Source organism: Saccopteryx bilineata, chromosome 7, assembly GCF_036850765.1.
Source record: "Saccopteryx bilineata isolate mSacBil1 chromosome 7, mSacBil1_pri_phased_curated, whole genome shotgun sequence".
NCBI lineage: Eukaryota > Metazoa > Chordata > Mammalia > Chiroptera > Emballonuridae > Saccopteryx > Saccopteryx bilineata.
The window spans coordinates 98772534-98787031 of NC_089496.1; the positions used below are offsets into that span (position 1 = coordinate 98772534).

Consider the following 14498-nt stretch of genomic DNA (forward strand, 5'->3'; position numbering starts at 1 on the left):
AGTCTGTCTGACTGTCTCTCCCCGTTTCCAGCTTCAGAAAAATACAAAAAGAAAAATAAATAAAAAAAAAAAAACGCCACCCGGGGGCCGAGGCCCTGCTTCGACACTGCACCCCTGCTTTCCTCGGATGAGCACAGCGATTGCCTCTGGCTCCCGGGAGAACCCTCTCGTTAGCCTCCCTGGGCCAGAAGGCGAGAACAGGCAGCTGAGGAGAGAAAAATGGCCCAGAGAAGCAGTTTACACGATCCATGTAGTTTGTTGTACCAATATGTAAAAATGAGGGTGTTTCATTTTAAAAACCACAAATTTCAGGCAAAAATTTACTTTAAAAAGATGAGAGGATCCGGCAACACCACCAGGAGCGTCCTGTAAAGAACAGGAGGCAAGGAAGGGCTGGAGGAGAATGGAGCCGTGTAGGAAACAGACAGCAGACAGGAGGGCCGGGGACACTACTGGGAGCAGCAGCAGCATGTCCACGGGAGGCCCGGGGGGCCGGACAGCATGGGTGCTGCGGGCAACAGTTAAGACAACGCCTTTGACAACGCCTTTGTATCTCCAAGGAGGAACACCAGAATTTTACGAGATACGCATGTACAAGACAGACAGCAAGGTGTTAAAAAGGGGGACTAGAATCAGTCCTTTCCAAATGCTGGTCACATTCCAAAAGTTCTGAGTCGGTAATAAAATTACACACTACAGGTTCATAAATTTATGTAAGATTATTTCTCACCAGCATTTTTAATAAAGTTCTACATAAAGTCCAACAAGAACAACTGTATAATCGAGTATGTAGGGAACTTGTAACTACAAATGCAAGACATCAAGAATATGTTCATTTTTTGGTTTATTAAAACAAAACTACAAGTCAGTGCTTCTTACATAAACAGGCATAAAAATCAATCCATGTTTCCAAATAAGTGCCACTTGCAAAATCATGCTGTGTTATTTCACAGTAAGAGGAATTTAATGTTTCTTTATACAACAGGCTAGTAGTTTATCACCTTCCACCGAGGCACTCCTGGGCTTTAGATGTTTAGAAATGAAGTCAAAAGTCTCTTTCAAGTGCAATCATTAGTTTCTATTAAACTAAAGTGCCAGATATCAAGCCTCAAGTTCCTAAAAAGAGTGTTTTAAAAAACAGATTTACCTCCAAATTAAGTCTTAAAAACTTCAGTAATAGGTCCTATCTTCTAAACATTAGAACTATCTCTGGGTAAAAATCTACATTCAGTTGTGCAATATTTTTTTTCTAAATCTGAATGAAAATCTTCATTATTTGCCCATTTATCTGTTAATTTTTCTTTCAGTGAAAAACCCAGGGTCACTGATGGCTGATGTTTCCGTCGAAGCAAAGGGCTCAGGGGCCTAAACACACTCTCTGTGCTTACTGTCTCGGCAGGAGGGACTAGAGCCATCAACTGTAACATCTGATTGTACAAAACTCACGCAAATTCTGCCTCCATGCCACCTGTTAGTGACTGTTTTGTCCCCTTAGAGAACTCCTAACCTGGTGTTTCCCAAAACGTTTTCTAAGGGAAACTAGCAAGAGATTCAGAGGTGTCCTAAAGCAGGGCAAAGGTCCTGGGGTCACAGGTTTGTAAATTCCAGGTGAAGCAGGCTTAGCATTCATAGCCCCTAAGCACATGCTGTGCCAAGACATGCTGTGTCTAGAAAGGAGGGTGGACGTCCGATTTACTTTACCAGTGACTTCCTTCTACAGAACACAGAGCGCTCACCCACGGAGAACTACGGGCAGTGCTTCTCCCCTTCAGGGGGCACTGCAGTTGCCCTCAGGACTGCGCCGATCTGAGAAGGCAGGCCCCTGGCACCTCCCTTACTAGTTCCTAGTTCTACCTTCCACACTCGGTCTTTCCCTTTGTTCTCCTTACAATGTAAGACAGCAAACACTCCTTCCCCTCTTCTGAATTACTCAGGATGTTCTGGTGAAAGCATGCAATGTCACACTGTTTGTTATTCAGGTATTTTCTTTACCTGGACTCACAGTCTTTCCCTGGAGGGCATGCATTTCCGGTTCAGAGAAATGCCACTAGTGAGCTGGAGTAAGTTATGTACAAGCACCTAGTTTGTTGAGTCTTACATGGAAGCCATTCGCTTTGGGGAAACGATGAGAATAAGCCCTGGAAGCAGAACTGCGCCCTGGGAGCTGTGTGTTGCCGTGTGATGCCGTGTGAGTTCTCGAGGACAGGCACTGAGGGACGACGGGGCTGAAGTTAACTCGGGGTCGGCTTGTCGGCACGAGCGTAACTTTGGTTGAGATTTTTTTTCTTAAAAAAGGTTTTCAAGGCACCAGTTAATTACAAAAAAGCATGCTTATGATTCTCACAGTGAGGGAAGTGGCCAGAGCTAGGGAGTGCTGTGGTGCGTTCCCCAAAGCATCCGAGCCGAGTCTGGCAGACAGACCGACTGGAGGGGCACGAAGCCCGGAAGCCGTGTTCCTGCTCGGGCCAGCAAAGCGGCAGCTCCTGGCAGAGCCCACGAGCAGGGCAGCGGCGGCCACTAGGAGTCAGTCCCCACCCTGACGTTCCAGATGACCAAGAGACAGTCTGAGCGATCCTTGATCTTTAATTCAGGGGATGAGGAAAGAAAACTACTGAAATGTCTGCTGGCCTAGATAAGGGACACCCAAGGGGGTAAACTAGCCCTCCTGTGTGTCCCCCAAAAGCAGAACTCCTGGTAAAACAGAACACTGCAGGGCGAAGACCTCACTCCACACCAGAGCCGCTACAACACTGACAGTGGCTTCGAGCTACGTGGGCTCCCATCCAGAAAGAACACTTCCCACGTGGGCAATCTAAAAAGAGTGGAGGCCGCCACGGCGCGGCCTTATTGCTACGAGTTCCACACAGAGTATGTCGTACAAAGTGCAGTAAAAATCAGGACCCTTCCCTCCCCAAACACACAGAAGTCATGAGACACGATTAGTGTTTAAAATACAAGCTTAGGAAAGTACACACTTCATTCCCAGGACTTTTACATCAGGTTCAACGACTAGACGCAGTATTCCTTAGGAAAAGCTCCTCGTTCCACAATACCATGGAGAGAAGGGGCAATGAGCTGTTAGAAAACCATTTTAATATCATATGACCCTTGAGAAATCACCGTAATTACCACAATTAACTAACACTAAGCTGCCCGCCCACAAAAAGGCACCTACCTGTGATGAACAGACGGCTTGTGACAATGCTTTGCCACTACGTGGCATCAGGGTTGAAATATATAACCCACCACATTTTTAAAGAACCATGACTCTTCTCAAAGCTAAAACTCTATAAAATGCCTCTGACCACGTACCCATCGGCAGGGCCACCACAAACGCTGCACAGGGTACCCACTGCGCCCCGACAGGTGCCGGTCGCCAGACGAGGCCCAGCGCAGCCCGTGCGGGACAGCAGGGCCCAGGTCAGCCACCGCCGGGGCCCTCCTGCTGACAGGCGGTCAGGCCATGCTGACCAAGTCAGGACAGCTGCCACTTGGCTGGAGGATCTCTAAGAAAGAGCTGTACCTGCGAGAGGCAGGTACCCCCCAGGGTGGGAGAGGATACAGACACGAAACAGAAGTTGTTCCTAAGTACTGGCTGGACATGGAAAACGAAGCGCTGCTTTTTCATACAAGCAAAAGTTTTCAAAGTCAGTGTTCTGGCCCAGTTTACCTTGAGTCTTGCCAGCCAAATGTACTTCCTGGTGTCAGATACTGGCCACCTGATCTCTGCACTGACCTGACCTGACCTGACCTGACCTGATGTTGTGTTTTCATGTAGCTCATGAGACGCCTTCTAAACCTGCCTGCAAAGGACAGCGCGGCAACACCTGGCGTGATGTGCACCAGCCCATTCTTCTGCAAAGCACTGTGGGACGAAAGCTGTTCCCATTTTAAAATTTACCTTCTATTGACAAAGACTGGGGAAAAAAAAACAGTAAATGCATGACTCAATTATTGTTAAAGGAAGATAAACAGTTAATCAGAAAAAACTTCAATGAATTCCCCAACTGCATTAAGTACACAAGATTCAGTTCAGGACTACAACTACATTTTTTTGTTCTTCATAGTAATTAGTCCTTAACAGTTATAGTCAAAACGTAAATCTTTAACTCCAAAATAATTTTTTGAGATTTCACTCTGTAATCTATTGATTAGGAATTGCAAACGGAGGCGGAGGCCCCCCGTGTCATCTGTGGGCTGCGACGGCGTCTCAGAGCTTGCGGTCACAGATCCACGGGGGGGAAGGCACTTGTCTTCCCAGAGGTCCCGTCGGGACAGGTCAGGCCTGGCCACGCAGCGGCACCTTCACCTGCCCAGCCGGCGGCGGGGGCCTGGGAGGCCCTGGCCCAGGCCCTTCACATGCCAGAGGTGCCTGGCGTCGCCTACAGCACCACAAAACTCAGAAGATATTCTAGAAGTTTCTGCCGGTTGCACTGAGGTAGAAAAGTGCTGCTGAGTTCTAAAACAGACACTCTCTTTTGTTTGGTCTCTTTGAAAACCTAGAAAGAAAGTTTAAGTTAAATTAAATGTAAACAGAAAAGGGGGACATTTCTGTCACCAACCCCGACCTGCGTCCAGACCCCAAACAGCAGAAAGGCTTACAAAACCACATCCTGGCTATAAGTACATGGACCACACGTGTGTACGAGCGTGGGCTGGGGGGTTGTGGGGACAGGTGTGGCGTTGTTTGGTGGACTGCCACCAGTGTGCTAGCTTCTCAGATTTATGTTAGAATAAAGTCACATATGGCCCCACTCAGACCACTAGTCTCTCCATGGAACTCAAGTCCCACAGCATACATGGAAGGGACGGCTGAGCACACTTCTAGCAACACTGGTAGAAACAACTGAGAATCACGTGGCCTAGTTAGTAGCCCTGACAACCTGCAGTGGCTTCTTGAAACACATCAACACATTATATATAAACAGTTTTGGAATGACGGTGAAAACCAGCAAAATTCTGGAACAATCTGCCGATGGGCCTCCTCTTCACCATGCCCCCACCGTCCCCAGAAATGCCTTCACGTTACTCCAGCAGGAACCGCCGCTTAGGGCCCACCCAACACGAGGTGGCTCACAGACTAGATGTATAGAGAAGGGAACAGAGCTTAACACAAACTTTTACCTCATAAGCGGTGGACACTTACCCCAATATCCTTAAACATTTTCACAGCGTTCTTCACAAGACAGTATGTGGCACTCTCAGCTACGGAGAGAGAATAAGACCTTGTCACATGTGTTGCTCAGCAAAACCCCAAAGCCCACAGTAAGAAAGTGTGAAGGCTACAGAGATGGGTGGAGCAAGTCAGCACCCTGGGGTCAAGCTCCATCTCTGCTGCTGGTGACCATGAGGTCCCAAAGGATTTGCTGTTTCTCTAAACCTACTTTGTCATCTTTCAAGGAAAAGAAAAGAGAGAAGATTAATGAGAGAGGGGGGCGGAGGAAGGGAAGGAGGGAGGTCTCACACCCTGTTACGAGGCAAGTCCACTCCTAGATATGTGCCCAACATAACGTGCACATATACGAACCCAAAGACACACTCAACGATGTTCAGAGCAGCACGATTCATAGCAGCTCTGAACTGCAACAGCCCAAACACCTGTCGACAGCAGAATGAATAAATAAACCATGGTAAATGTTTTACAGTGGACCACTACCAAGCAACAAGGAGAAAACACAGCCACGTGCAACAACGTGCACGAGCCTCACAGATGAGGAGACTATGCAGTGAGGGCGTGCACAAGCCTCACAGATGAGGAGACTATGCAGTGAGGGCGTGCACAAGCCTCACAGATGAGGAGACTATGCAGTGAGGACGTGCATGAGCCTCACAGATGAGGAGACTATGCAGTGAGGACGTGCACGAGCCTCACAGATGAGGAGACTATGCAGTGAGGGCGTGCACGAGCCTCACAGATGAGGAGACTATGCAGTGAGGACGTGCATGAGCCTCACAGATGAGGAGACTCTGCAGTGAGGACGTGCACGAGCCTCACAGATGAGGAGACTATGCAGTGAGGACGTGCACGAGCCTCACAGATGAGGAGACTCTGCGGTGAGGACGTGCACGAGCCTCACAGATGAGGAGACTCTGCAGTGAGGACGTGCACGAGCCTCACAGATGAGGAGACTCTGCGGTGAGGACGTGCACGAGCCTCACAGATGAGGAGACTATGCAGTGAGGACGTGCACGAGCCTCACAGATGAGGAGACTATGCAGTGAGGGCGTGCACGAGCCTCACAGATGAGGAGACTATGCAGTGAGGACGTGCACGAGCCTCACAGATGAGGAGACTCTGCGGTGAGGACGTGCACGAGCCTCACAGATGAGGAGACTATGCGGTGAGGACGTGCACGAGCCTCACAGATGAGGAGACTATGCAGTGAGGACGTGCACGAGCCTCACAGATGAGGAGACTATGCGGTGAGGATGTGCACGAGCCTCACAGATGAGGAGACTATGCAGTGAGGATGTGCACGAGCCTCACAGATGAGGAGACTCTGCAGTGAGGACGTGCATGAGCCTCACAGATGAGGAGACTATGCGGTGAGGACGTGCACGAGCCTCACAGATGAGGAGACTATGCGGTGAGGGCGTGCACGAGCCTCACAGATGAGGAGACTATGCGGTGAGGACGTGCACGAGCCTCACAGATGAGGAGACTCTGCAGTGAGGACGTGCATGAGCCTCACAGATGAGGAGACTATGCAGTGAGGACGTGCACGAGCCTCACAGATGAGGAGACTATGCGGTGAGGACGTGCACGAGCCTCACAGATGAGGAGACTATGCGGTGAGGATGTGCACGAGCCTCACAGATGAGGAGACTATGCAGTGAGGACGTGCATGAGCCTCACAGATGAGGAGACTATGCAGTGAGGACGTGCACGAGCCTCACAGATGAGGAGACTATGCGGTGAGGATGTGCACGAGCCTCACAGATGAGGAGACTATGCGGTGAGGACGTGCACGAGCCTCACAGATGAGGAGACTATGCGGTGAGGATGTGCACGAGCCTCACAGATGAGGAGACTCTGCGGTGAGGGCGTGCACGAGCCTCACAGATGAGGAGACTATGCAGTGAGGGGTCAGGGAAAGTTTGCAATTTTTTTCCCCCGATGTCCTACAAATAGCAGATTCCTATAATCCAAAAGGTCGCAGATTTAAAAGCAGCCAGACGAGTGGCATGTGTACCATAGACGGCGACACTCCTCTCCGTCCTGGTGATGAGGTATCTGTGCAGCTTCTGCAGGAACTCTGGCTCCGGGACGGGGCCGCTGAAGTTGTGGATGAAGATGGCGGCGGAGCTGTAGGCCTCCAGCAAGGGGCCCAGGAGCCTCTGCAGGAAGGTGATGAACTGCTGGTGCTCCTTGGACTGGCTCACCTGCGCAGGAGCAGGGACACAGTCATGGAGAAGGGACGGCGGGGCGACGCGCGGACAGAGGCACGTCCCGGGAGGGCCAGGAACCTGAGAGAGGCCTTCCTGTCGCCACGCGGAGGCGGCCTACTGCGCCCTGTGCACAGAACCTGTTGGAATGCCTATCCGGTTTGAAAGGCACGCTTCCTCGCCAATGACTTGTAGGTCACTGGAGGTGTATGGTCACTGAGCAGCAGCCTGGACGAAACTGTCGCACCTGAGTGGCTCGTTATGACACACTGTTGTCACTGGAAACAGCTGGCCCCGAGGTGGACTCTGCAGGCTGGAGCTCGACAGCCACTCAAGTGCACAAACAGGTCCCAGGACAAGACCACAGGCCATCTCAGTCCTGCCCAGGCCCCACCTCCAGCCACGCCCAGCTGTCCTGCAGCCCACGGCCCAGCAGAGGAAGGGTGAGGTGGGTGACGGGCCCCATAACATGCGCACACAGACAAGCCTTCTGTGTGCGGGAGCAAGACCCCTGCCCCTCCTTGCCACTAACACAACCCAGATGGAAACACTCCTGAATGTCATTTGTTTTTAGACCTATCATCCTGTGTGTGCTGTGTGTGTGATGGGGTGTCTGTATGTGAACTAGGGTGTCACCCCCCTGCAGAGAGAGTAATCCACTTAGGGTATTCAGAAAACATAGGCCATTATTACCAATTTCTAAAATTACAAATTAGACAAAATTGGCTTTTCTGAATCGGGGACAAATTTAAAACTCCAAATTTTCTCCTGTGATCTGTTTTAACTGAAGCTGGATGTATAAAATTCTGGAAGGGATGGCGAACAGGACTGACATGGAGCAAGCAAGCCAACGACAGCGAACACGCATTGCGACCGTGGGCAGGGCGGCGCCGCGAGGCGGGGTGCTCCCCACTGGGGTGACCGCTGACCGCAAGCCCCACCCCGTCAGGAGTGAGTGCGCCGTGGGCGCCCGGCTGCACCTGCTCGGGTGACCGCTGGCCGCGAGCCCCGCCCCGTCAGGAGTGAGTGCGCCGTGGGCGCCCGGCTGCACCTGCTCGGGTGACCGCTGGCCGCGAGCCCCGCCCCGTCAGGAGTGAGTGCGCTGTGGGCGCCCGGCCCGGCTGCACCTGCTCGGGTGACCGCTGGCCGCGAGCCCCGCCCCGTCAGGAGTGAGTGCGCCGTGGGCGCCCGGCTGCACCTGCTCGTTCCTGTGAGGATCACGAGCGACCTCATCCGGGACAGTCCCGTTCCCAAATGTTCACTCCTGTTTTCTCTTCCATTTAATTCTACTCAAACGGAATAACTGAAGGTATTCAGCCCAAACAGCGTTGGTGCCCTTATTCACCAGGTGGAAGTGTCATGCTGGGTGGAGGGGCCTTCAGCTAGGTCACCCGAGTCCCAGCTCATCGCGACCTCGTTAACCAGTCGTTAACCAGCAGCATAAACCTCTCCTCCTCTCCGTCCTGCCCACCAGAATTCCTCCCCAAAGTACCTTCAGGTAGCAATCTCGCTGCTCCTCGCCGAAATCGCTATCTTCATCCTCTTCGTCGCTTCTCCAGGACAAAGGGTCAGGAAGCTTCTTGTCCCACTGCTGCTCGGCGAGACCAGGGCTAACGTCTTCCTGATCATCTTGCTGTGCCAAGGAGAGGACCAACAGTGAACGTGGGCGCGCAGGCGCACAAGCCCCCGCCGGCCAGACCCCCGCAGGCCGGACCCCGCCTCCACCCCACCCCACCACTCCCCGCAGCCTCTCTCATGGCCTGCGCCCCTCCTCTCCATCCCATGATTTACGGCCTCAATCCACTGCCCTCCCCCAGCCCAGAGGAGGGGGAAAGCCACCAGACACATCAGGTAAAAATACCCGCCACTCTTCCAAACTGACATCTCCTTTCGCAGGCCACACCCACTCGACTAAATCTACCGAAATTACAACAAAATCTCAAAAGAGAAAAGCGCGTGTGTGCAAGCCACAGCAAAAAAGGAATCAAAATCTTAATCCCAAAAGGCCTTCACTCTCCCCATTCTGATTTTTCTCTTCTCTTCACCTGGTCTGGACTACATGTCAAATGTAATCACTGCTTAAAGTAAGTGGTTGTAACAAAGGTTAAAATAATTGGTAGGAAAAGACAAGGAAATGAAGAGCGAGAAACAGAACAAGGGCGAACGGGAGCGCGGCCTCACCTCCGCCACGACCAGGATGCCATACTGGACGAACCTGCCCACCGTTTCGTGGCAGATCTGGTAAAACGTCTGGCAGGGCTGAAAGGAAAATACATGTCAACGTCAATGTCACGGTCCCACACTTTTATTAAACACAGAAAAGCCAAAGACTTCCATGACATACCCCACCTCGCTCTGCTGGGCAAATCCTAAGATTTCTGACACCTACCCTTCTGATACATATGTGTGGTCATGAGCAAGGCCACAGAAGAGACCTGTTCCCCGGCTGGCAGAGCACCTGCCACAGGTGTTCCCAGGCACAGTCTCTCCCCGCCCTCCATGAACCAAGCCCTCAGAGGGGCTGCCGGTCAGGCCCCCTCCTGTTTCTTCTCTATAAGACAGTTTCTCTGCAAAAGCTATCACACCGTAAATACCGTTCGCACGGGTGGTGGATAAGCAAACGCAATAATCAAGTAACTCAAAACAGACCCAGGGAAAGGGTTACGGCCACCTCGGGGCCTCATCTCCCTCCTCCCCTCCCACTCTGCCCCAAAAGGCTGGGACAAAATGGATTCTCCAACAGGGTCACAGTATGTCACGCGCAAAGAACACTGCGGAGGAAGGCTGTACTCAGAACACACGCACTCGTAAACATCCCGAGGCACATTCAGGTAGGTGCGAGAGGATACCCGACTTTAAATAAATTTGTTGATGAGTTTTAGAAAAAATTACTTCTCTACTGCTTAATACATATGCCTCCTTGTAACTGTCAACACATGCTTGAATCTAACACAAAGGCTCATGAGGACTGCTGGGCCTTCGTTTCCCCATTTGGAAAGTGAGAAAGGGTTGAGCAGATGATTTTTAAGATTGTTCCGGACTCTTTTCTGTGGACCTGTCATCCACGAGTGGGCGTGTTAATCACTTACAAACCTCTGACCCAGTGCCAAATGCTACTAAGAGCTCAGTAAGTTTAACGAGATGAATGCAGAATGCTGACCACCTGTCCTAACACACCTCGTGTGTGCACTAGGGCTCACTAGAGCGGTGACTCCAGCAGCACCCAGACAGCAAACCACAGACTGGTTTGGAGGTCACCAAGAGAGAAGAGAAAGCCTTGGTAACAGACCAAGACTCGTCTAAGAGCAACACAGAGGTGCTTTCTGCTCCCATACAAAAGCTCAAGGAGAAGAGGAGAACAGGCAACGCGGAGAAGGGCTGACTCACGAGAGAGATGGTGCCTTCATTAGACAGCAGGTAGCACAGACTGGCTGCCTTCCGCACCAGCTGCTCCTGGCTGACGGTGCTGGGGGGCCCGCTGGCCGGCCCGCCCACGGGCCTCTTCTTCAGGACGGCGTAGAGGCTGCAGGCTGGGGAAGGAAAGCTGCCATGAGGCCGGCCGCCCCAGGGCTCCAGAGAAATATCCCCTGGCTCGGGACACCTGGACTGCCCTAGTAGGTTGTCACAGCTAAAAATCATCTGCATTTCACTGGAGAAATGTAAGTAAATCCCCTCAGGACTCATGTCTCAGCATTCCATGTGACCCCAATTCCACCCAAAGCCTTCCTTGGGGGGCTTCTGCCCCCTGCTCTCCTCCTGTGTTGCCCTGGGTCACACTGGAGCCCCCACCACTCACACCGCTGCCATGTGCGTGTCCCCTCTCCTTTAGTCTCTCCCCGCTGCCATGTGCCATGTGCATGTCCCCTCTCCCTTAGTCTCTCCCCGCTGCCGTGCGCGTGTCCCCTCTCCCTTAGTCTCTCCCCGCTGCCGTGCGCGTGTCCCCTCTCCCTTAGTCTCTCCCCGCTGCCGTGCGCGTGTCCCCTCTCCCGCAGTCTCTCCCCGCTGCCGTGCGCGTGTCCCCTCTCCCTTAGTCTCTCCCCGCTGCCGTGTGCGTGTCCCCTCTCCCTTACTCTCCCCGCTGCCGTGCGCGTGTCCCCTCTCCCTTAGTCTCTCCCCGCTGCCGTGTGCGTGTCCCCTCTCCCTTAGTCTCTCCCCGCTGCCGTGCGCGTGTCCCCTCTCCCTTAGTCTCTCCCCGCTGCCGTGTGCGTGTCCCCTCTCCCTTAGTCTCTCCCCGCTGCCGTGCGCGTGTCCCCTCTCCCTTAGTCTCTCCCCGCTGCCGTGTGCGTGTCCCCTCTCCCTTACTCTCCCCGCTGCCGTGCGCGTGTCCCCTCTCCCTTAGCCTCTCCCCGCTGCCGTGTGCGTGTCCCCTCTCCCTTAGCCTCTCCCCGCTGCCGTGTGCGTGTCCCCTCTCCCTTACTCTCCCCGCTGCCGTGCGCGTGTCCCCTCTCCCTTAGCCTCTCCCCGCTGCCGTGTGCGTGTCCCCTCTCCCTTAGTCTCTCCCCGCTGCCGTGCGCGTGTCCCCTCTCCCTTAGTCTCTCCCCGCTGCCGTGCGCGTGTCCCCTCTCCCTTAGTCTCTCCCCGCTGCCGTGCGCGTGTCCCCTCTCCCTTAATCTCTCCCCGCTGCCGTGCGCGTGTCCCCTCTCCCTTAGTCTCTCCCCGCTGCCGTGTGCGTGTCCCCTCTCCCTTACTCTCCCCGCTGCCGTGTGCGTGTCCTCTCCCTTAGTCTCTCCCCGCTGCCGTGCGCGTGTCCCCTCTCCCTTAGTCTCTCCCCGCTGCCATGTGCGTGTCCCCTCTCCCTTAGTCTCTCCCCGCTGCCGTGCGCGTGTCCCCTCTCCCTTAGTCTCTCCCCGCTGCCGTGTGCGTGTCCCCTCTCCCTTACTCTCCCCGCTGCCGTGCGCGTGTCCCCTCTCCCTTAGTCTCTCCCCGCTGCCGTGTGCGTGTCCCCTCTCCCTTAGCCTCTCCCCGCTGCCGTGTGCGTGTCCCCTCTCCCTTACTCTCCCCGCTGCCGTGCGCGTGTCCCCTCTCCCTTAGCCTCTCCCCGCTGCCGTGTGCGTGTCCCCTCTCCCTTAGTCTCTCCCCGCTGCCGTGCGCGTGTCCCCTCTCCCTTAGTCTCTCCCCGCTGCCGTGCGCGTGTCCCCTCTCCCTTAGTCTCTCCCCGCTGCCGTGTGCGTGTCCCCTCTCCCTTAGTCTCTCCCCGCTGCCATGTGCGTGTCCCCTCTCCCTTAGTCTCTCCCCGCTGCCATGCGCGTGTCCCCTCTCCCTTAGCTTCTCAGCTCTGGGGTAGCGGACACCTTATCTTTCTTCCTTAGTCATAAGTGTAATACTATGCAGTAATTCAGGAGCTACTTGTTGAATAATAGATGGAAAAATAAGCTATCGTAATACAGCAGACTGTATTTTTAGGTGAAAGCTAAAAAGACAGTAACACATTCCCTCAAACAAGAGGCCACCATTCAAACTGAAGTGGACACCACTGTGTGTCTTAGGCCCTTGTGTTTCCATAAAGATGCTTCGGTGCCCAGCATACCTATGATGGCCTCCAGGATGAAGACGTGCAGGACCCCGTTGCTGTAGAAGTTCAGCTCAAAGACTGACGGGACGGTTGTGCTGGGAGTAATGAAGAACTCATCGTTCCTGCTGGTGTGGGTGATGGTGACACAGTTTCCCAGCAGCTGTATGGCATGGACGACCACATCTTCGGAATTTCCCGAGAACCCCAGGTCAAAGTCACGAGCCAGGACTTCCTCCTTCATCACAAAGAAGTCCTCCACCAACGTAGACAGATCAACTCCCTAGAGAAACAGACAGAATGGTCTCGTGACAGAGAAAAGCCTACGTCCCAGAGGCCAGAGGCCGTTCTGAGGACTTCTCCTTGCCTTGGCTTTCCTGTAGCTCCTGTCGGCACACACAGAAAAGGGGCCATGACACCAATGCAGAGAAAGTCAAAAACACTGGCTAAAAAGCTGGCCCCCAAAAGGTCAAGAAATTGGTATTTCACCCTGAGAGACACTCTAGTCACACACGATATGAGCATGTAAGATCAGAAAGAGAGGAAGCCTCCATCTGAAAATGAGAAGTGCTTAATTTTAGCAAGAATTCCCCTCACACTGAATACCTATCTGACAGATGTTTATTGGGGGCCTAGAGATACTGGCTCTATGTTCGGTGTTGAGAACATGTTTGCTGAGCGAGACAGACACAGCCCATTGCAGCACAAGGGCATTGCACGAGGGTGGAGTATGGCACTAAATATAAATCAAAGAGCTGGATGGCCCTGGCCGGTTGGCTCAGTGGTAGAGCATCGGCCTGGTGTGAGGAAGTCCCGGGTTCGATTCCCAGCCAGGGCACATAGGAGAAGCGCCCATCTGCTTCTCCACCCCTCCCCCTCTCCTTCCTCTCTGTCTCTCTCTTCCCCTTCCGCAGCCGAGGCTCCATTGGAGCAAAAGATGGCCCAGGCGCTGGGGATGGCTCCTTGGCCTCCGCCCCAGGCGCTAGAGTGGCTCTGATCGCGACAGAGCGACGCCCCGGATGGGCAGAGCATCGCCCCCTGGTGGGCGTGCCGGGTAGATCCCGGTCGGGCGCATGCGGGAGTCTGTCTGACTGCCTCCCCGTTTCCAGCTTCAGAAAAATACAAAAAAAAAAAAAAAAAAAAATCAAAAAGCTGGAAAACCATTCACTATCCACATGTCAATCAAAATAGGCCTTATTGACATTAACTAGATCACTCAAAAGGATATATTACTATTTTATATACATATAAAAAGCTCAGGGGCCAAGCTGCCTTGGCCCCTGGCTGGGCAGCTCAGTGAGTTAAAGCATCACCCCAATACACCAAGGTTACAGGTTCAATCTCTGCTCAGGACACATACAAGAACCAACCAGTGAATGCACAAATAAGTAGAGCAACAAATCGATGTCGCTCTCTCTCTCTCCCTTCCTCTTAAAAAAAAAAAAAAAATCTATCAATCAATCAATACTAAATAAATAAATGAAGCGGTCTAGTTTTCTCATGTAGATTTCTTCACCAGGCAGGTCTGTGAGCTCCTGGGGGCAGGGCCCTTAGCTTATATTACTGTTGACCTCACAGGACCGGCCAGAGCTGAGCCAGCTCC

General features: G+C 53.1%; 1 protein-coding gene across 3 annotated transcripts in view; it reads right to left on the minus strand.

Annotated features, from left to right (window-relative positions):
* Window positions 1–827: 827 nt before the first annotated feature.
* The window catches only part of GPAM (glycerol-3-phosphate acyltransferase, mitochondrial), a 60463-nt gene continuing 46792 nt past the window's right edge, over window positions 828–14498 (minus strand). For all 3 annotated transcript variants that reach the window (XM_066240553.1, XM_066240552.1, XM_066240554.1), the window contains exons 15-21: window positions 12914–13178; window positions 10774–10916; window positions 9568–9645; window positions 8879–9019; window positions 7194–7383; window positions 5147–5205; window positions 828–4499 (exon numbers count right to left, since the gene is read on the minus strand). In XM_066240553.1, the coding sequence (XP_066096650.1) occupies window positions 4383–4499; window positions 5147–5205; window positions 7194–7383; window positions 8879–9019; window positions 9568–9645; window positions 10774–10916; window positions 12914–13178 (993 nt within the window). In that variant the 3' untranslated portion in view covers window positions 828–4382. The remainder of the gene's footprint in view (window positions 4500–5146; window positions 5206–7193; window positions 7384–8878; window positions 9020–9567; window positions 9646–10773; window positions 10917–12913; window positions 13179–14498) is intronic.